Consider the following 23,070-nt stretch of genomic DNA (forward strand, 5'->3'; position numbering starts at 1 on the left):
TTCTGTCTAGCTAAAGGATTGTAAATGCAACAATCAGCGCTCTGCGTCTAGCTAAAGGTTTGTAAACGCACCAATCAGCTCTCTGTAAAATGGACCAATCAGCAGGATGTGGGTGGGGCCAAATAAGGGACTAAAAGCTCGCCTTGCTGCAACCGGTTAGGGTCACCTTCCACGCCATGGAAGCTTTGTTCTTTCGCTCTTCACAATAAATATTGCTGCTCCTCACTCTTTGGGTCCGCACTACCTTTATGAGCTGTAACACTCACTGTGAAGGTCTGCAGCTTCACTCCTGAAGTCAGCAAGACAACGAACCCACCAGGAGAAACCAACAACTCCGGGCACGCCACGTTTAAGAGCTGTAACACTCACTGCGAAGGTCTGTGACTTCACTCCTGAAGTCAGCAAGACCGCGAACCCACCAGAAGGAAGAAACTCTGGACACATCTGAACACCTGAAGGAACAAACTCTGGACACACCATCTTTAAGAACTGTAACACTCACCGCAAGGGTCCACGGCTTCCTTCTTGAAGTCAGCGAGACCAAGAACCCACTGGAAGGAACCAATTCTGGACACACTAGGACCAGACCTAAAGGACCTGCTAAGCAAATCTTAGGTTTTTAAACGAAGGGCAATGAGATAATCAGCCAAGGCGACTGAAGAAAGCCTGGGGATTGCTGGCTAGAGTTAAAAAGACTAGAGGCATGGAGACAGACTAGGAAGCCATGGCAAGAATCCAGGCAAGAGATGCTGGAGGTGTGAGTGAGGGAGTAAAATCAGAAGGTCTTGGTTATTGATTAGATGTGTGTAGTGAGAAAAGAAATCAAGAATGACTTTTAGGTGTCTGATCTAGTGATTGGGGCCTGGTGGTCCACCAGAAAGAGAATACAGGAGGAAGAAACAGTTTATCATGGGCGTGTTGTGGACATGTTGAGTTTGAGGTACAGCCTCAGCATGTGGTACTATACACTGGGTGTATTAAGCAGGGTTCTCTAGAGGGACAGAACTAATGGAATTTTATATATATATATGGGGAAGTTTATTAAGCATTAATAAATAAATATTAAGCATTAACTCACATGAACCCAAGGTCCAACATTAGGCCGTTTGCAGGCTGAGGAGGAAGGAGAGCCAGTCTGAGTTCCAAAACTGAAGAACTTGGAGTTCGATGCATGGGAGAAAGATGTAGGCTGGGAGGCTAAGCCAGTCTCCCTTATCACATTTTTCTGCCTGCTTCTATTCTAGCCACCCTAGCAGCTGATTAGATTGTGTCCATCCAGATTAAGGGTGGGTCTGCCTTTCCCAGCCCACTGACTCAAATGTTAATCCTCCTTTGGCAGCACCCTCACAGACACACCTAGGATCAATACTCTGTATCCTTCAATCCAATCAAGTCAACACTCAGTATTAACCATCACACTGGGTATTGCTTTCAAGCTAGGAGAGAGACCTGGATTGGAGATAAAGATTTAGAAGACTTGCTCACCAAAACCTTCCCTCTCAAGACCTGTGCATTATTTATTTATTATTCTGTCTTTGATAAACACTCTTTTCTGAACACATATTATTTGCCTCCCTCTGTAGCCCTTTCAATAATTTTTGTTATCCTTTGCAGTAACTTTCCCAAGTGATTTATGTTTCATGTACTTTCGTCTTGTATTCTAAAGATTCTTCAGGCGTCAAGTGTGTTATTTTCAGGTCAGCTGCAGCTTATAACAATAATCTCTAAACTGGCTTTACAGTTCTGAAATTAAATCCCTACTGACTGGCCCTTGAACTGATTTTTTCTAGCATCAGCAAAGTCACAGAGTGTTTCCCTAAAAGAGAAAGCATTTACTCAGAAACTGTATATTAAAGTCCAGGCTGAAAAATGCAAACATGAGTAAGTTGTTCTTATTCTTCAGAAACTTGGGCAGTTGCAAATGCGTATTTATAATTAATATATATGAGTAATGGGCAGTGGGGCATGAGGGGAAAGGACGAAGTTCTGTTAGAGGATGACAAAGTATTTTGCAAGTTTACAGGGAGGGGAAGGTCATTTCATACAGTGACTCATGGAAGACTTTATGGAGAATATGGCATTTTAGATTGGCCAGATGGAAACCAAAAAGAAGATACTAGGGCCAGCATATGCCCTGTTTTAAGAGGCAGCAGTACACAACGCTGATCGTTTTTGCTATGTGGGAATATTATCAGCCCATTGTTTAGTTTTGCTTTTTTAAAGGAAACTGGAAACTCAGATTTTATATGAAATCTCTTGACTTTAAAATTTAGGCTCAGACTCTTTCTAAGCATTGTGTAGACCAAATAAACAACTTCCTGTGAGCCCGAAGCAGTCTACAAAATACCATAACCTCTGATATAGGACTTTTTTAAATGTAAGAGGTATGATCTTAATGCAACCACTGTTTATTGAGCAAAGCACTGTGGTAGGTATAGCTTATACCAACAACCCATTCCCTACCCTTTAGGGAGCTCTGCTTAGTTGCAGAGAAAAACCAGGTAGGGACTACTTCTATTTTTTGATTTTACCTTAACTATCACAGTGTCCTATATCTGTTGACGCTGAACAAATATTTGTTCTTTGGTATTTCTGCAACACAAGGACATCCAATACCTTGCCCTTTTTTTTCCTTGACCTCATCAATGCTGTTCATCTTTACCTCCCCCTCACTCTAACATCCGATTCCCATGGTCATATCCTTCTCTACCCAACCCCTACCCCTTTACCATACACTCTTTTGGGTATATTCAACTATATGAATTAGTGTCTCTACAAATATTCTGGTGTCCTACTGCAGCTGGCCTCTGAGTAGCATGTGACAGTCTTCTGGGGAGTTTCCTTTTACAATCCCCTAAGTAGCTGTTCCAGAACCTCACCATTTCACCTCATCCTTTACCCCACACCTGTTTCAAAGGTGACCTTTCCTCCAAAATCACAAAGAAACTGAAAGCTATTAGGTGTGAACTTCTTAATTTCTTCCTCTTCCCACATGCAGTATAATGTAAAGGTTAAGGACCAGAATCAGACTGCCTGGGTTCAAATTCTGGCTCTGCCACCTGCTATCTTGGTGGCCTTGGACAAGTTACTTAATCTCTCTTAGTACAATAGGGTTGTTGTAAGGATAAAGTAAAGTAGTCCATATAAAGTCTTTAGAAAAATGCCTGGCACAAAATAAGCACTCAATAAAGAAATGTTAGCAATTCTTATTATCAGTGGTATTATTACACATTTAATATTACTTTCTTAATATTATTACAGACTTACCTGCATCTTTACCTTTCCTCCCATTCCTGTTTTTCTAATGCCGGCTTCTCTATCTCGACAAAGTCTGACCTCTTAGACCTCTGCTCTCCTATATGTTTAATCTCTCCCTATCTCCTAATGTTACCCCTTAGCATGTAGTAGAAAACTGTCTGAATTAACCAGTTTTCCCTTCTTTTTCCCTGTCTGGCCGTTCTTTATAGCAACACTATTGAAAGAGTCATTAGAACTCCATGCCTCCAAGTTTCATTTATTTCTAAATCAAAGTGAGTGAAGCCCACTGTGATCTTGCTTCCGCACCTAGTCTATTGAAACAGTTGTTACTTAAGGTCATGGTTGACCTAATTTACATATGGAGTTGGCCTAGCCAAACCTTTAGCCAGGATGAACCCTGCCACCCATTTCTTTGGGCCGGCGTTGAGCAGCTGAACATTGCTGGAGAATATTGCACAACTTTGTTGTCTGGCCTTGCTTCATGATTTCAACCTCAGATCGGCACTTAATGCTGCCCAACAACCCTTCTTTGTTTCTTTAGTAGTTCACCGTTCCACTCCCCAAGATGACTGTTTTATGCCCTTTATTCTCTTGTCAGGCCTCTCGTACCCTTGTCGCCATACTCTCAGCTGATGACTTTGTTTATATTTAAGACAGTAGAAGTCATTGGGTAATGAACTTCCTTGCCTTCCTACCAGAAAACCTACCAATCTGCTGGAATGTGAACCCAGCTTCTCTCTCTTATTTCATGAAATGGAAGAAGCCCAGTTCCTCCACTAGAGCTCAGGATCTCCAAGCCCTCTCACCTTCTATAATTATTTCTCTCCCTCTCCCCATGTCTCCTATTAGGAATCATTTCCTTTCTGGTAAGACTGTTCTCATCAGCTTTCAAGCCCTTCCATATCTGGCCCCTACAAATTTATCTTCTGCCACCCTCAGCACTTCCTCACTTCTGCTCCAGCCAGCTGATGTTCTACCTGTGAAATACTTACTCACTTCAGAGCCTTCACACTTGCTGTTTCCTCTGCCTGGAGTACTTGCCTCTCCCAGCACAAAACCTTTCACACGCACACATAGTCATTCATCACACACTGGCTTAGATCATGTCTTTTAGGTCCTAGATTAAATGCCACCTGCTCAGAGAGGCCTTCCTTGACTGCCTTAATCAAAGTTGATCCCTGCCATTTTTCTCCAAATCCCTTGTTTGTTTCCTTCTTGGCACTTTTTACAATTTACTTGTGTATTCTTCTGTTTACTTTTTAAAAACTCCTCCCTAGAATGTGAATTCTTTTAGGTCAGGTCCTGGGAATTCAGGTCTAGTTTATGGCTGAATTCCCAGGGCCTAGAAGAGTGTTCAGCACATGGTAATATTTCTGACCCACATCCCAGGGAATGATATCCACTCAGCTACTCAGCTGAGCACACACTTGGGAGTCTTTGAAGCCTTTCTTTCTCTCCTTCAGTTTTCTCACCCCAAGTCCTTTATCTGCCAAATGCATCTTCACAGTCCCTGCCTTCCAACTTCCTTTTTAAACTCTTTCAGCAGCCTCCCTGCTCTGCTGAGCTTTTGCTTTCTTGGCCACTGCCTTTCAGCCTCTTTCCTTTACTGCCACTGTGCAAGTGTTTCAAAAACAGACTCTTATCACATATCTTATGTTTCAAACTCCTTGGTGGTTTTCAGTCATCCGTAAAATATAGGCCAAAGCCCTGTGCATAGCATGGAAGACCCTTTAGACTCAGCCTCCCTTTTACCTCCATCCTGCAGAACGTAATTTATAACCACTTCCGGCTACTAAGCATCCTCTCTGACTGAAATACCCGTTCTCCTCTTCACCTACCCAGCATATACTCCCACCATCCTTCATTAAGACAGGTATAAACAATACCACATAGAACAAACTACTGGTGTTAATTCAGAAGTCTGGAGATCACTGATCCAGATTATTAATAGAAGGAGACTGATGCCCAGAAAGTATCACTGACTTGCCTTAGGGCACACAGCTAGTGGGGGTCAAAGCTAAAAACAGGCTCCATGTCTTCTGATTTCTAGTCAACACTTGACTGATAAGGAGGAGGAGGGTTTTTAAGTGCAGTGAAGGTAGAAGGGAGAGCTGGGGCATTCAAGTAAAGAAAACCAAGATGCACAGAGAGACAAGTGCAACAAATGTGCAGAATGAAACAAAGACCAAGGACAGAGAGAAAGTACAACACATCTTTACTGTGCCTGCATTCAGTCCCTTCCTGAGGCCAGTGTCAGGAAAATAAGTGAAAGACTTTGAAGCAAACAAAAAGAGTATTTACGGGGTGTTTGGAGTTATCATTATGATATTTTACAACTGTCAGTTGTGGAATCCTGACAGTTACGCAGGTAATTATTGTTTATGGAAATGCAAGTTGTGTTCAATGGAGATTCATTTTATTGTTAACCCGTGGACAGTGTCCAATTTTGCTAAGTCAGGATTCCTCGTTACTTATATATGTATATTTTGAATTCTCCCTTTGAATCAGTTGTGACATCTTACTAGTCTCCCCGTTTATTGATGAGTTAGTAATAGCTTTCATGCATGTTATTTTATACTTGTATGAGAGTCTCTCAGGAAAACATGTATGTATCTGAGGAATATATGCCTGTATTTGCTTAAGTTGAAAGAAAAGATGGGGGAGGGGATTAGAGCCATTGTTGGCTGTGAGTAGTATCTCAGAGACAAGCCAGGCTGATTTCCTTAAAATAACTAGATTGAAAAATGGGAAAAATAATGTACCGAATCAAAACGTGTTAGATGTTAATGATTTTGATATGTATAAAATGCTGTTAAATGTGTTTCCTCCTCACTGTATAACCTCTACTATAAATAGTTGATTGTAATCAATCTTTAGATACACATTTCAAAATTATTATTACAATTGAAAACCAGATCTAACAATAATAGGAAAGTAATATTGACATTCAGTAGAGAACTAGATACCAACTAAACCTTTCCTTGTCAATTCTTGTTAAAATATATGTTCTGGCAGTTCCTTTCTTCTGGACAGTTTAAATGACTTCATTTTCACCAAGTATATCTCTGTTGGTGCCTGCTAAGTGATAATTCTCTCTGAAATTTTAATTTTATGGGTCTCAAGGATTGAAAATGTATTAACAGCAGCTGCCTTGTCATTGTTATTACTGTAGCTTGAAGCTAGCTAATTGCTGTAATACTCAGCACTGGAAAAGACAAAAGAGAAAGGGGAGACCTGTAATAAAAGACCATTTTCTGTAATGTTTGCAATTTGCTGTGCAAATTGATAGTTTTAAGGGTTGGAAGACTGCAGGAGTCTTCCCATTAGCTGTACTTTAAGATGATCAAAATATCACTTATATCCCTAAATAAGGAAATAGGAAATTATGCAGGCATAGGTAATTTGGGCTAGATTTCTTAAGGACAGGTATAAGAAATACCAACAGTTTTTCCTTAATAACTCCTGTCATATTCCCTCCCTAAATAGATGCCATCCTAACTGCTGTTAGGGGGTTTGGGGCAAGGACTCTTTCTGGCTACTTCCTGCTGAAAAGGGACATCAAGTGGGGAACAACAGCTAGGGCTCCTCCTGGGGTTGATCTAAGGGTCCTCAGAAGAGTGGCATGTCCGTGTGTGGTTCGGTTTGCAGCACCATTTGGTTTGATTGCTTCTAGGCAAAAGGAAATGATTTGAGTCATAGTATTGAGTATGCAAGGTCCAAATATTAATACAAGACATATAAGTAAGAGGGGGCTTAATAAAGGAGCTAACCAATTCCATAAAGAAAACTAGAATTCATTAAAGAGGAATTGTAGGCACCCGGGGCTGAAGCCTGCATGTTCTTGTAGCCTGTTAATGATTTTGATTTGATCTTTAAGTACCTGTAGATTTTCCTCTGCTTTACTAGAGGTGTTAATCCAGAAGCAGCATGTTTTATTTATAAGTGCACAGGTACCTCCTACTTCAGCTATAAGGACGTCTAAGCCCTGTCCTGTGCTACTACTGAGGTGAAACAGTCTGTAGATTGCTGTTGTGCCTCTATGGCACCTACAGTTGCCTTCTACCCTTGATGCATCGTAATAGAAATATTAAGTACTGATCTTTCAAGGAGAGGGATGCCCGTAATCCAGACTAGACCTCTGGCTATAGCATTTCCCATTCATGGTTTTTCTAAGATGGGAGTCCTGTGCATGCCCTCCCCAGTCTGCTCTTTCAGTTAAATCTCCCTATGAGGGCATAGAAATGATAGATCTCTTTGTCCAGCATATTCAATGTAGTGTAGTCTCTAGAAAAGAGCCTAAGTTAGGGATAACCCCAGATGATGCTGCCATCTTTGTAGAATTTAAAAATAATAAGTCAGGAACTAGTGCTACTATAGTATAAGTTTCCTTCCAGTGCCTTGGGAGGATTAAATATATCCAGGAGCCACAAAAAACAAACAAACAAAAAAAAGTGCTGTTCCTTGAAGGGACGGTTCTAAGTTGTGGCTTGTGAGAGACACCAGCAGATTTTTCTTGTATCATAGAAGTTTCCCTTCTTTACATATAATAGGGGCATCCTTGGGATGAGGATATCCATAGTTATGATATTTACGATGCCATTTGGAATTTGACATGCCAAGTGAGAAGCGTCCAACTGACAAATGGAGTTTCGAAGAATTAAAGACATAATATGCCCTGGCCAATATCACAGATGATCCTGTGGCAGGGGCTGTCAGTCCAGATGCCTCCAGTTCGCCACAGATGTGTAAGCTGTTACTATTAGCAAACATCATACAAGGGCCTGGAATTCCATAAGGGGGCATATTCGGAAAGGCCCATGTTTACATTATAGTCAAGGTGGTTACTTAGAGCCTGCCATTCCCATCGGGACTTCCAACCAGAATGAGAGGCTAGATTCTGAAAGCCCCCCAACTAGGGCTTCTGATCCTTTTAGATCACGCTTGTTGCACTCTCCTCCGTAAATATTTGAACTATCAGCAATTACAAGTGTGATGTTAAAATATCTGAGATCTCCCAAGCATGTTCCTTCCTCGCTGCTTTTAAAGCAGAGGGAGGCATTTGCTATTACTGGGCTTTGTCCCAGCTGAGGATGTGAAGCTTATCTTTGGGCAGAGTGTTCTCCGGCACTGGGAGCAGAGTGTTGCCCCCATACCATGTCCAATTTATGCCTGGTAGGTCTTTAAGGGTAAAAGTGAAGCCAATAAAGGGAATCCTAAGACGGTGAATTGCTGGTCATTGTAAGTTTCTTTAGCGTCACTGAACTGAGCAAACCACTTAGGATGGACCCAATCATTAGTCTTGATGTACAGGTGGACCATGGCAGGTATTGCAGGAGCTAAAGGGTGTGATGTATTACTAAGTCCGATAAAGAGTCCTAACGGACTAAGTGATAGTAAAATGCTCGTATTTACTTCCTTTTCGTAACTGTTATTCCTGCTATGAGGATAATAATTAAGCAGAATGCTACAGTAATTGAGATTCTCTGTCTGATATTCCACCCTGAGGGTGCTACAGCATATAGTCCTACTCCAAATAGTAGAGTGAGTAAAACAGTCCTGCAGGAGTGGCATAGTAAATAATTTCCATCAAAAAGAAGTTATAATATTTGGCAGCGAATCTCAAAAGGAGAGGAGGAAACGACAAGAAGTATTTGGTGAGGTAGGGGTGAGACTAAGATGAGTAATTTTCATTCAGTTACTTATCTTTTGTGATTTTCAGCTTAAGATCTCCTATTTCTTTACATTGATATTCAAGGCATTCCTCTGTGCTGTCAGGGGTTGCTCCCTCAGGTCTCCAGGCTTTCCCACAAATATAATATATCCAGGAGTGGATTCCTGTAACTTTTATTGCCTAGGGGCTTGAAAGAGGAACAGTGTAAAGTTCTTCCCAGCTTGGGCTTAGGGAAGGAGAGAGAGAAGGGAGAGCCTTTACCAGTACCAAATCTCCTGGGTTAAATAGAGGTAGTCCAGTTTCCTGGGGTTGGGCTTTTGCTAGTTGTGCTAATTCCTGTTGAAAGTGAGCCAGAGAGGTTACATGCTTAACTAGCTCAGAGGTTTCCTGATCTAATAGAAAATCATTGGTAAGGAAAGCCCATCTGTACAGCATCTCAAAAGGGCTAAGACCTAGTTTTGAAGGGGTATTTCTTATTCGTAGTAAGGCCATGGGAAGAAGAGTGATCCAAGGAAGGTGAGTTTCTTGGGATAATTTTCTGAGGTGTCTGTTGATAATATCATTAGTTTTCTCTACCTTCCCTGAGAATTGGGGTCTCTAAGCACAGTGGAGATGACATTCTATGCCTAGTGCTTTCGAGACCCCTTGTGTGACAGCTGCCTTAGACGAGGGCCCATTGTCACTTTGAAGGTACTTCGGTAGACCAAAGCAGGAAGTTATTTCATTAGCTAACATTTTTATTACCTCAGAGGCTCTTTGTGTATGGCATGGAAATGCTTCTACCCAGTCATGAAGGTGTCTACCTGTTCCAGCAGGTATTGAATGCCCCTTGTCTATTTGCCAGTCTTCCCCTGGATAACTTGCCGTTCTTTGGGTTTGAGGAGGAAGGAGTCACCTGTTCAGGGGATTATTTTTAAGACAGACTTCACAAGTATTAACAACTTGCTTGATTGTTTTTAGTAAGTTCTCTCCTGAAAACAGTATCTGGGCACATTGATAAGTTTTATCCTTTCCCAAGTGAAAAGCTTGGTGAAGGGTTTTAAGGATTTTCCGTTGGCCAGAGGCTGGCAAGTGGTGTTTGCCATCCTCTGACTGTAGCCATCCTGAGGACTAAAAGGTACACCCTCGAGACGAAGTGGTCCATTGTATTTCTGTAGGGGAGTACTGAGGTTTAATTTCTCTTATGGAGCCTTCCCAGATTAGAGGGGTATGAAGTGTGTTGATGCCTTGAGGCTTCCTTGCCACTGATCAGCTAATCTGGATCCTTCGGCTACTTCATCTGTTCCCTTTTGATGTCCCTTACAATGCATCACTGCTATTTCTTGTGTAAGGAAAACTGAAGATAATAACCTGTTAATTTCCTGGTGATGTTTTATAGGAAGTCCATTGGTGGTAAGGAAATGCCTTTCCTTCCAAATGGCAGCATGAGCATGGAGAACCAGGAAAGCATACTTGGAATCAGTGTAGATGTTAGTTACCTTTCCTTTGCTTAATTTAATTGCTTTTGTAAGAGCTGTTAGCTCAGCTAATTGAGCACTTGTGCCTGGAGGGAGAGATGCACTTTTGATGACGTCATTTAGAGTGACCACTGCTTACGCATATTCCTTGTTCTGCAAAAGAGCTCCCATCTGTGAAGAGGAACCCATACTGAGTTCTCTAGGGAAGTTTCTCCAGTATCTTCCCTGGCTGCATAGGTGTGTACTATGATTTGTTCATAGTCATGCTCAGGTTCCCCAGTTTCCTCGGGGAAGAAGGTGGCCGGATTTGGATGAGAACAAGTCTTTAATTGGATGTTGGAACCTTCTAACAGCAGGGCCTGATATGTAAGGAGTTGGCTATCTGTTAGCCCAAAGGCTCCCCGCTAGAGTGCAATAGTCCTGCTGTGTTATGTGGGTTGTAAACAGTTAAATCATTTCCTAGGATTAGTTTGGAGGCTTCTGGGACCAGTAGAGCCACTGAGGCAATGGCTTAGAGACATGCTGGCCACCCTTTAGCCACCAAATCAAGCTCCCTGCTTAGGTAACCCATTGGCTGTTGAGCTAGTCCTCGGGCCTGTGTTAAAACTCCCAGGGCCATTCCCTTACTTTCTGATACATACAGATTGAAGGCCTTCCCTACAGGAAGGCTGAGGGCTGGTGCCTTGAGCAAGGCTTGCTTTAGCTGGTTGAAGGTGTTTTAAGCTTCAGGTTCCCAGGTTAAAAGATGAGTTTTAGCTCCCTGAGCTTCTTTTATGAAGTTATGTAATGGACGGGCTATTTCACCATACCCAGGTATCCATAGTCTACAAAATCCTGTAGTGCCCCAAAATCCTCTTAGTTGCTTGAGGGTTTGGGGGCGAGGGAAGGAGGAAATAGGCTTAATCTTCTCTTCCCCTAATACTCTGGTCCCCTTGGACAGTACTAATCCTAGGTACTTCACTGAGGTTTTGCAGAGCTGGACCTTGGATTTTGAAACCTTATGTCCTCTGTTAGCTAAGAAGTTGAGAAGAGCTTCAGTGCCTTCCTGAGAAGCTTCCTCAGTTGGGGCACAGAACAGAATATTATCAACTAATGCAAGACCCTAACTTGAGAATGAGAGAACTCAGAAATGTCTTGTGACAGTGTCTGTCCAAACAGATGAGGACTATCTCAAAATCCCTGAGGCAACACTGTCTGGGTTAACTGGGCAGTCTGGCCAGAGGGATCTTCAAAGGCAAACAGATATTGAGAATCAGGATGTAATGGTATGCAGAAAAAGGCATCCTTTAAATCTAGGACTGTAAACCATCTAGTTCCCTCAGGTATTTGAGTTAACAAGGTATAGGGATTAGGTACCACTGGATAGATTGGAACTACAGCTTCATTAATGAGGGAAAAGTCCTGAATTAGTCTCCATTCCCCATTGGGTTTCTGCACTCCTAATATTGGGGTGTTTCAGGGGCTATGAAAGGGTTTGAGGAGGTGAGGCCCTGCATCTTTAGGTTATTATTAATGGCTTCTAGCCCTTTCCTAGCCTCTGGGCCCAGGGGATACTGTCTCTGGTTAGGAAAAGAAGTGAGATCCTTAAGATAGGTCTGGACTGGCCTAGTGGTTATAGCTCGACCTATTCTTCCTTGAGTTGCCCACAGTTGTAGTTTAATGTTAGCTTCCATCAGGGGGAGACACAGAGTTTGTCCTGGGGCTAATACAGATGCTGGCCCTCATGCAAGCTAGACTATCTCCCTAAGAAAGGAGCAGGACTTTCAGCCCTGATTTTAAAAGCATGTGTAAATAGTAGGTTCCCCCATCTGCAGGTTAAGAGGTTGAGAAAAATACCAGGTTAGAGTTTTTCCTGAGACGCCCCTTACAGTCATACTATGGGAAGAGGGGAGGCCTGGTTTAGAGAGGAGAAGAGAGAGACTGGCTCCAGTATCCAGAAGGAGTTCGTTCGTTCGTTCGTTCCTCCCTCTCTTCCTTCCTTCTTTCCTTCCTTCCTTCCTCCCTCCCTCCCTCCCTCCCTCCCTTCCTTCCTTCCTTCCTTCCATTTCCAGAATCACCTGAGGTTCCTGTGCTGTAGTGGTAGTCTGAGTTGCTGGAGCCAGGGATTTGAGCCCCGGGACCCATCGGTCCTGCTGGACCATCTGTGAGACTGGTTCTGAACCCAGTGACCTCCATCTCTGGGGGCAGTTCTGTCTCCAGTGGCCTCCGCCACAGGCTGGACAGGGTCGAGGTGGCTTTGTCTTGCTACCTGGACATTCTTTCTTAAAATGCCCTGACTTGCCACATCAATAACAACTAGTGGATGTACCTAGGGGATCCTGGACTTTGCAAATTTGCACCACTGCTACTAGAACCTCTGTTGTCTTCTTGTATTTCCTTTCCTTTTATTGGGCTTCCTCCTGATCCCTATTGTAAAAGACCAAAGTGGCTTTCTCAGGAGGTTTTCTAGGGTACTATCTGGCCCTGTAGCTTGCTTTTATAGTTTCCTTTTAATATCGGGAGCTACCTGTGTAATAAACTTGTCCTTGAGAATGAGCTGTCCCTTGATTGAATCAGGGCCTAATACGTATGTTTTATTAGTGCCTCTCTCAGCCTTTCCATAAAGACTATGGGATTCTCGTCTGGTCTTTAGTCTATCATAGACAGTTTAGAGTAATTGAGAGGTTTGGCTCTGGTTTTCCATGGGCCCTCTAATACACACATTGAAGGTGCTTCCTTTTCTATTCATCTCCTGAGTTATTGGGGTTCCAATCAGGGGTGTCTACCAGAACTGCTTCCCTTCCTAGTGGGAATGGAGTTTTCACTTCTTCCTCACCTTCCCTATCTCCTCTTTGTCTCCTTGGTCTGCTATAGGAGGCATGTTACTCATCTCCATATTTTTCTGCTGCCTGCAGAACTGCCTGCTTTTCAGCTGCAATGAGTGTCTAACATAGCAGCAACATAACATCCCTCTATGTGAGGTCAAATACCTGAGTTAAATTTTGGAAAATTTCTATCTAACTACCTGGGTTGTCAGAAAATCGGCCTAAGTCTCCCTTTATTTGCTTAAGGTCCTGTAATGAAAAGGCAACTTGAACCCTCATGGCACCATTCCCATCAAGCATTTCCTGCAGAGGTAAGAGTGAAGTGGGGAGAGTAGGATATACTGGAGATGGTGGAGCTGGAGGAGCTGATGGTACAATTGGAGGGGACTGGAAGGGTTGGGACATTCAATAACTGTCTCAGATTGCTCCTTAGGAACCTGCTTTAGCACTGGGGAAGGCCTATGGGCTTGCCTGCCATGGCTGGTAAAGGAACTGGGTCAGTTGTGCAGAACTTGTAAAGGTCTGGGTTTCACAGGGCAAAGAACACCTATACATATGGGACCACAGTCCATTTGCCCTTCTGTCTACAGAAAAGCTCTAACTGTTGGATGATGTTAAAATCAAGGCTCCTCCAAGAAGGCCAGGTTTGTCTGTCCTCAAGATGGTAAGAAGGCCATGCCCTTGTGCAATAGATTATGAGGCACTTTTTCTTCAAAGTCTCAAGGTCCAAGCAGTCCCAGTGTTTTAAAATCCACTCCAGGGGACTGCATGCCGAAGACAATCTGTTACCCATTTAGAAAGAGAAGTGAGAATAAAAGTGTCCTTTTAGTCTCCTTCCTTTCTGTATATGACCCAGGGTGGAGAAGAAAACAGTGGGAGCATCCCCCAACTATTTTCCCTCCCTGGTTCCTGGATCCCACCTCCCTGTTAAATGTGCAGCCCATGACTATAGGCGTGACCCTCCAAGCCATGGCACCAGAGGAACTAGACTTTTGGGCCTAGTTGCACTTCCCCAAGCAGCCCTAGTCCTCTGCTTATTATTTCCCTTCGACCTCCTAGACTTGTGTGACCTGTGTAACTCCCTAAAAGAAATGGATCTCAAGAAAAACTAGGTAATGGGGCAAGGCCCCTTTAATGGAGGGGGTGTGCTAGATTGAACTCTATATCCTGCTATTATGGCCCATGCTAAAGCATTTACCCTTAGAAAAATGGTTCCGGTTAACTTCTGGACTTAAAAATCCCCTTACTAGTTAAGTACTACCTTAATCGGAGACAGAATAGGTGCCTTTAAGGAACGTAGGAACCAAATGACCGTTTTCCTGCTGATGGGACAATATTGAGACTAAAATTTGGCCACACAGAAGACATTTAACCCCTATCTGTTGAAAGCAGAATTTTCCTGTTCACGGAAGAGGCTTAGAGCCCGATTTCTAGTGGTGCAAAAGGAAGCTGCAGTGTTACCATTTAAAAAAAAAAAAGTGCCTCATGAAGAGGATTTCTATTTCCACTAGGTGGCACTGTTGGTTTAGAAATACTATGTGCTCGCGGCTGGGGCGGGTGGATCACAAGGTCAGGAGATCGAGACCATCCTGGCTAACACGGTGAAACCCCGTCTCCACTAAAAATGCAAACAGTTAGCTGGGCGCGGTGGCGGGGGCCTGTAGTCCCAGCTACTCGCGAGGCTGAGGCAAGAGAATGGTGTGAACCCGGGAGGCGGAGCTTGCAGTGAGCCAAATCGCGCCACTGCACTCCAGCCTGGGTGATAGAGTGAGACTCCGCCTCTCAAAAAAAAAAAAAAGAGAAAAGAAAAGAAATACTATGTGCTCGCTAGAGAAGCGGTAGAGAGACCTGGAAATGCCCTGCACTCTCCAGACCAAGGGCAGAGAGAGAGAGAGAGAGACTCTCACTCTGGGTGGGGGTAGGGAGGAGGGGGAGGAAAGGAACCCTCTTTTCCTAGAAGATTGCAACAGCATTCCTGAGCTAAACTCCTGGTTACTAAATTCCCGCACATTCTACACAGAGAGAGAGAAAGAGACCGTGGATAGAAAAAGAAGGAAAGTTTTGTGACAGGATAGCTGGGGATTCTCTGCCAAAACCCGAAGTGGGCTGTTGGAGGCTGGGTCCAATCCAGAGGCCTTTGAATAACGCCAGGGTGTGCCCTGGCCAGAAATTTGCAGTTGCCTCAGAACTTTTCCCAGCCTCACCCGATGGTAAGGTTTCCCCATGAAAGGAAACTGATTCGAAACACGGCCAACATTCCCAATGACCCGTGGGTATTGGGAGGTTCTCCGTGTTCTCACCTGGAAGCTTAACATCCCAGGCTTTAGAATGGCAGTCATGATAAGCGTATTTTTATCTAGCTGAAGGATGTCTGTTGATTGATTTGATTTGATTTTAAGATAGAGGCCAAGAGCCCCTCAGAATGATAGAACAGATTTTAGGTTTGCTCCTATAGTCACCACTCTGATGAATGTTGTACCTCAGATTCCCGGCCAGTGCACCAAAATGATACGACTCCGATGACTGAGGGAACACCAGGGCCCTTTGTCTCGCACCAATTTAGATAAATGACACGGACACCCGTGGAGTGGTTTTAAGGAGTGGAGAGTTTAATAGGCAAGAAAGAAGCTCCCCTGTACAGAGAGGAGGGTGGCTCCAAGCGGGGAGAGAAAACCCCACGTGCAGCGGAAAACACTGGGTTATATTAGGAGGCTGGAGGAGGTGGTGTCTGATTTCCATAGGGCCCAGGGGATTGGTTTGACCAGATATGTCATTCATGTAGCCCACGCAAAAACTAGCCTTTTAATATTCAAATACAGGCCACCATGATGTTCTGTACACGTGAAGATATCTGGGGTGACTATGGTGCTTGGCACACATGGTGACAAGAAGAAGGTAGGAATCACCATATTGGATGGACCCAGTTTCTAATGGCTGGTATTTGCATATCAAAGCTTGCCAGCCTGACCCTTTAAGCCACTCTTCTGCTAGAAAAGAAATATTTTTGGAGCTACATTATTAAAAGAAAAAAAAAAAACCTTACCAAGCTGCATTATTAAAAGAAAACAAAACCTTGCCAACCTTACCCTCTCTGTCTAAAGTAATTTCTTAATAATTCCTATAATCTGCTATTTTAATTCAAGAATTTTCAGCTCTTTAAAATGAGAAGGAAACTGACATTGACGGTGTCAGATATTGTGCTGATTGCGTTATGTCCATTGTAGCTCATTTTAATCCTCACAGCATTTTCATTGTAGGGATAAGTAAACTGACACCCAAAGTCATGTAAGCAATAAATCCAGTAATGTGGATTTGACTTTTAAGTGAGCTAACTCCAAGTCTAAGTTGAATCAGAACTTTTAGCAATTTCTAGGTTCTCATGTTACTAATTTTATATTTGGAAGGTTACTCCATCAGTCATCATTTGTAATACTTAAAATGAGTAAGTAGAACATTAGCACTGAATCTGGGGAAAAACACCACAATTTCAAGTATTCAGTTAAGTAGCTGAGAATTCAGCCTGTTAAATAATGATCCCTTTTTGAACTCAGAGATGTTTTTCCCGCTTTACCCAGTGACAGGACCTGTAAAGGCATGCTTCCTTGTTGTGATTTTCTCCACAGTGAATCTTGTTTTGTTCACTGTTACCTTGAAGGTGGACCTCATTGGGGTCTCCAGTTTATGTGGGGATTTTTCATTAGGTTCTCTCGAATTGATCAGGGCCTGGGTTTTATCTCATGCTTCTAGTGGCTTACATGGCTATCAGAATTGAAGCTCCAGGTCACCAGAGTTTTGCAATACCTTCAGGAACATTCTGGCTTTGGAGCTTACTTCTCTCCCAGGTAGTCTCATTCTCATTTGTTGTTGTTGTTGTTGCTTTGTTATACTTTTAGGTTCTGGGATCCATGTGCAGAATGTGCAGGTTTGTTACATAGGTATACCTGTGCCATGGTGGTTTGCTGCACCCCTCAACCCATCATCGACGTTAGGTATTTCTCCTAATGCTATCCCTCCTCTAGCTGCCCACCTCCTGACTGGCCCCAGTGTGTGATGTTCCCTTCCTTGTGTCCATGTGTTCTCATTGTCCAACTCCCACTTGTGAGTGATAACGTGGTGTTTGGTTTTCTGTTCCTGTGTTAGTTTGCTGAGAATGGTTTGCACCTTCATCCATGTCCCTACAAAGGATGTGAACTCATCCTTTTTTATGGCTGCATAGTATTCCATGGTGTATATGTACCACATTTTCTTTATCCAGTCTAACATTGATGGGCATTTGGGTTGATTCCAAGTCTTTGCTACTGTGAATAGTGCTGCAGTAAACATACGTGTGTGTCTTTATAGTAGAATCCCAGTAATGGGATTGCTGGGTCAAATGGTATTTCTGGTTCTAGATCCTTGAGGATCCTTGAGGAGTCACCACAATGTCTTCCACAATGGTTGAACTAATTTACACTCCCACCAACGGTGTAAAAGCGTTCCTATTTCTCCACATCCTTTCTAGCATCTATCGTTTCCTGACTTTTTAGTGATCGCCGTTCTAACTAGTGTGAGAGTCTCATTCTCATTTTTTATGGTCCCTGTGAAACCTTACTTTCTTGCCAGCTCAACAACTTGTTTTGAAATATTTTTTAAAATAATTTATTCAGCATTTGTACTTATTTTCAAGTTAAGGATTGTATATCATACTGCCCAAAATGGAATTCATTGTATTTCTTCTTTATTTATTTTGTTTGTTTTCATTAATTTAAACCACAAAAAAGCAGGAGAAAATGGTGTGGATTTTTTTTTCCAAAGAAGTAATCATTGAACTTACAAAAATAAGGCTTGGTATTTATCTGTCTGTATACATACACATACACACACTCATAAACACATATCTTTGTAAAATGGGTTAAGCAAGTGTTAACTGAGATTGTTTCTTAGTGTTTTTTGTAATTTGCTTCACTTTATTTTCTATAATGAGTATATATTGCTTTTGCAATAAGAGAAACTAAAATCATTATGGGAAAAAGGACTTTTTTGGAATAAAAATGCAATTGAACCAACACACAGAGTATGTGTTGAATGTGTAACTATCATAATATCTCATATATATATATCATTAAGCCTTAGTTAAATAAGGTGCTTTGTGTAAATAAATGTTCTGGACAGACTGTTCCTTCAGCATGAGATTCTGTTTTCTTTCAGCCATTTTAGTTGATGCTTTGTAATGTATACTGGGCATTTCCCCACCTTGTTTTTGCAGCCTGTTCCTTAGTGTTGGACTATATGGCCCTATACTGAATAATCCCGGGTTGCCAAATAATGTAGTAGATCCACTTTCTAAACATTAAAAACAAAATATGTCTGTAATAGTTTTTTCCCTCACTGTACTCTTTCTATAGTATGTTTTCTTAAACTTTCTTAAATTAGCTTCTTATTAGAAACACCAGCTGGAATAGTTACTTGATAAAATGATGTCTGTTTTAAAAATCATTGCCTTCTTTTTAGGACAAGGAGCATCCAAGATACCTGATCCCAGAACTTTGCAAACAGTTTTACCATTTGGGCTGGGTCACTGGGACTGGAGGAGGAATTAGCTTGAAGCATGGGTAAGTTTCTGGCAGCCTTTATTACTGGGAACTCTCCATTTGAGTAGACCACAGCGAGTCTAATGTGTTACATCCAAAGAACAACTGATGATCAGTTTTATGTGATACCGTAGGTCTTTAGTTTCTAAATGGACAAGTGGACGTTTGTATAACTGAATGGAAGCAATGTACAAAAGCTGAAGATGTATCAAATACCTGAAGATTGAAGAACTACAATTTCAGATCACAATAATTTAGTCCTCAGTTTTTGAGTACCAGAGTTAAATAACATGCTACCAAGTATGTTCATATACCTGAAATTCCAGCGGATCCTCTCTGGGTAGATAGGATTTGTTTCAAAGGTTCAGGTACTTTGTTTTTTGAAACAGAGTCTCGCTCTGTCACTCAGGCTAGAGTGGAGTGGTGCAATCATGGCTCACTGCAGCCTTGACTTCCCTTAAGTCAAGGGAAGGCTTAAACAATCCTCCCACCTCATCCTCCTGGGTAGCTGGGACTACAGGCATGCACCACCACGCCTGGCTAATTTTTTCTTTTTTCTTTCTTTTTTTTTTTTTTTTTTTGTAGAGACTGGGTCTCACTGTGTTGCATGGGCTGGTCTTGAACTCCTAGGCTCAAGCAACCCACCTGCCTCGGCCTCCCAGATACATATTTTAAAGTCACTTAAATACAGATGACTAATCATTAAAAATCCTAATAATTTTTTTATTGAATCAAAAGAAAGGCAGTATGCTTCCTAAGCACCTGTATCATTAATGAATATAGTACCTGCTAATCTGTATTCCTCAGAGGACAAAATAAGATGTACTGGACTTAAATTGAAGCAGGAAGGATAAATAGTATTCAATTGCTCATTGTATTTATTTAGTGTCATTTATTCAAGAAGATAAAGAAAGTAAGTGTTAGTAAGAAGTAACTTGCTATCAATGAAATTAAGATTATAGAATCTCATTCAGGGATTTCCAACATAGGATTAATCTTTTCTTCCTCCTGAAATGTGTTAGGAATATTATTGTCTGGAGGCTGTGTGTTAAATTGAGTGATGTTGATTTATTACTTCATTCTAATTCACTTTCTTTAACAAAATTGGATTGTTAAAATATTTATGTGCTGATAAGTATATATAGTCATGCCCCCAAAGAGGCTGCATTGCATATTAACGAATGGAATGTTAAATATAATCAGAACATTTTGAACAAAAGGGAGTCTATGGTATACCACAAGATGATGCCATTATAATTTTATCTGCTTTAAATTACTGAGTTAACTCATGAAATTTTCAATGAACGTTGGGAAATGACAAGAGGTGCCTCTGTTAGCAACTAGCACACTTAGGGATGTAAGTCATTTTGAACAAAAGGGAGTCTATGGCATACCACAAGATGATGCCATTGTAATTTTATCTGCTTTAAATTACTGAGTTAACTCATGAAATTTTCATTCTGGCACAGTTAGGGATATAAGTATGCTCTCAGTCTAGTAAGATTATGTTTCACATGGTAGATCAATAAATCCATCTGTGCCTCTTCTCTTACCATCAGCCTAGCTGCTGATGTGTAAATACAGCATTGCTCAAGCTTTCACATTAGTTTGCCAAAACTTTCAAGATGGCCTATTCACAGCAAACCCTATGATAACAACATTTATTCTTGTTTCATGTATCCATTTAGAAGTTGAGTCCCAGTAATACAGTTTCCCAACTGTGTTATTTATAATAAATCATATTCTAAATGCTGCCTTTAGTTAGCTGCTTTTTATTTGCATGTTCAGAAATAGTTTGTGTATGTATAAAATAAAGCTTTCTACCAAATGAGCTAAAATAACCATTTCCAACTGGCTCTTTTAAAAAAACCAGCCAAGTTAGAAATAGGTGAATGCAGGACTCAAGATGAAATTTTTCTTATCAAAAAGACATAAAGAACTATGTTCTTTCTAGTAGAATTTTACTAATCCACGCACTACCATTGTATGTGGCCACCATAAACCACTCATTGGCACATCTTTTAAAATTAAATGGTTTTTATAGCACTATAATCAGCTTATAGGAAATTTTCATCATATATGTGAAATGCTTTATCCTTAGTTCTTAATGGGTATGGAGATCATGGATGGAAAGAGCCACAGTCATGTGGCACTGTATTTGGAATCTTATTAAATTTGTGCTTTACGTAGTAAAATGAATATTTTGTAGTAAAATGTTGGTTTTTTCCCCTAATATTTAAATGACTTAAGTCACTAGCATTATCAGCAATACTATTCTCATGTTGTTAGTGAAAGTTTGGCTCTTTGATGCTTAGGGCAAATAAATTTGGAATAAAGTGCAAACCCAATAAATTATGATTCCACAATAATATAGACAATAAAATCGGGAACATAAAATGATTTACTGATTCCAAGGTTTGACTCGGCCATTCCAGCTTATGCCACAAGTGTGTGGTACCAAAAATTAAGTCACAAGAAGGAAATAAAGGACCGAAAAAATAATAGTAATCAAGGCAATTCCAGGATACTCAATAGCCACTGGGTTTAGTTTAGATCCCTATCATTCAAATTTGTAATTTCCTATTTTCACAGAGTAATATTGACAGGTATCGGAGAGACTGATCCTGTTGCATGTGATTAGGACTACAATTAATAAAGTCATATTGTAGACAAAATAATTGAAGCACTATAAGATTTAAATTATTTTTTAAATGACCAGAAAGCAAATAAAAATAGAAGCAACTGAACAAAGATGTATTTTGACCTCTTGGGGGTTGGCCCTTGCTTACCACAGTGAAAATGCAGGAGTACAGAGAAGTATATTCCAAAATTTAGTAACTTGAAATTCAAAATGCTTTCTGTGTGTGGCTTAAAGCACCAAGTAGATATTTCACTTTAGTATATGGCGTGTTTCTATTCTAAAAAACACTGTCATTTTTATATTTTTATCCAGATATCTCGTTCTTTGTAGATGTAAATATATTTTTCTAAAACATATTTGGCTAATGTTTTAATTACCCTAAGTTCATCAAAGTCTAAATTAATTTCAGTTTTACAAAGACATTTACAGGACTCAGCATACCAAGTCACTGAATAAACAGAATACCCTACTTTATAGAATAGTTTTACTTACCAGCAGACCGTTTTGTACTTTATTTGAGTCTATTCCCAGGACTGCATAAATTTCTACCCACATAAGAAGACCCACAAGTCCACTTATCTATTCAGGTGAGTGGACCACATACCATACATGAGTCTAGAGCTTCTTCCATGTTACACAAGGACACCAGATTTAGATCACTGGTATTCACAAAGAGCCCTTGTTAATAGTATGATCCCAACCCATTCTCACTGGTTCCAGAGGAATATCCCTTTATGTTATCCTTATGTCGCAGAACTCGGAAACAATAACCACTTCATGAAAGCGAATGCTTGCATGCAGCTTACAGTGCATTGGACTTCCACTCACATTATCAGACATTTGTTTTCTAGACTTCATCAGTAGAACCTTAAAGAAACTTCTGTTTCACCCTACATTTTTATTGATTCCAAGCCTACAGGTTTATTAGTAACCTGAACTTCAGCAGCTTGATATATAGGCCATTATCCTCATTTGCACTATGAAATGTTTGATATGTGTTCAATGTCCCTATGTCTGTGCCTTACTGGCAGAAACTAGAGCATGCAGGTACTGGCATTTTCTTGGTTTACATATATATGGGCAGCTCATTAATACTCTCTGGTGGCAACTGAAACTGGTAATTTATCAAAGATATCCAACGAAAAGAGAAAAAATCTGATACGTGAGCCAAGGGACGTTTGTTTAGTTGTTGTTGAGGGTGGAAAGACTTTAGACAAGATTTGAAATTAATTTCCAGGAGGGGGAGGAGCAAGATGGCCAAATAGGAACAGCTCCAGTCTCCAACTCCCAGCGCAAGCCACACAGAAGACAGGTGATTTCTGCATTTTCAACTGAAGTACTGGGTTTATCTCACTAGGGAGTGCCTGACAATCAGTGCTGGTCAGCTGCTGCAGCCCGACCAGCGAGAGCTGAAGCAGGGCGAGCTGAAGCAGGGTGAGGCATGGCCTCACCTGGGAAGTGCAAGGGGGAAGGGAATCCCTTTTCCTAGCCAGGGGAATTGAGACACACAACACCTGGAAAATCGGGTAACTCCCACCCCAATACTGTGCTCTACCAAGGATCTTAGCAAACGGGCACACCAGGAGACTATATCCCACACCTGGCCGGGAGGGTCCCACACCCACGGAGCCTCCCTCATTGCTAGCACAGCAGTCTGCGATCTCCCGGC

General features: G+C 41.5%; 1 protein-coding gene across 4 annotated transcripts in view; it reads left to right on the forward strand.

Annotated features, from left to right (window-relative positions):
• The window catches only part of APIP (APAF1 interacting protein), a 39,658-nt gene that overhangs the window by 2,516 nt on the left and 14,072 nt on the right, over window positions 1-23,070 (forward strand). For 2 of the 4 annotated variants that reach the window (XM_015114542.3, XM_015114544.3), the window contains exons 2-3: window positions 13,437-13,501; window positions 18,681-18,781. In XM_015114542.3, the coding sequence (XP_014970028.2) occupies window positions 13,437-13,501; window positions 18,681-18,781 (166 nt within the window). The remainder of the gene's footprint in view (window positions 1-13,436; window positions 13,502-18,680; window positions 18,782-23,070) is intronic. The other 2 variants (XM_015114543.3, XM_028833523.2) reach the window with 1 other exon arrangement.

This window comes from Macaca mulatta, chromosome 14 (genome assembly GCF_049350105.2).
Source record: "Macaca mulatta isolate MMU2019108-1 chromosome 14, T2T-MMU8v2.0, whole genome shotgun sequence".
In the NCBI taxonomy this organism is placed as follows: Eukaryota; Metazoa; Chordata; class Mammalia; order Primates; family Cercopithecidae; genus Macaca; species Macaca mulatta.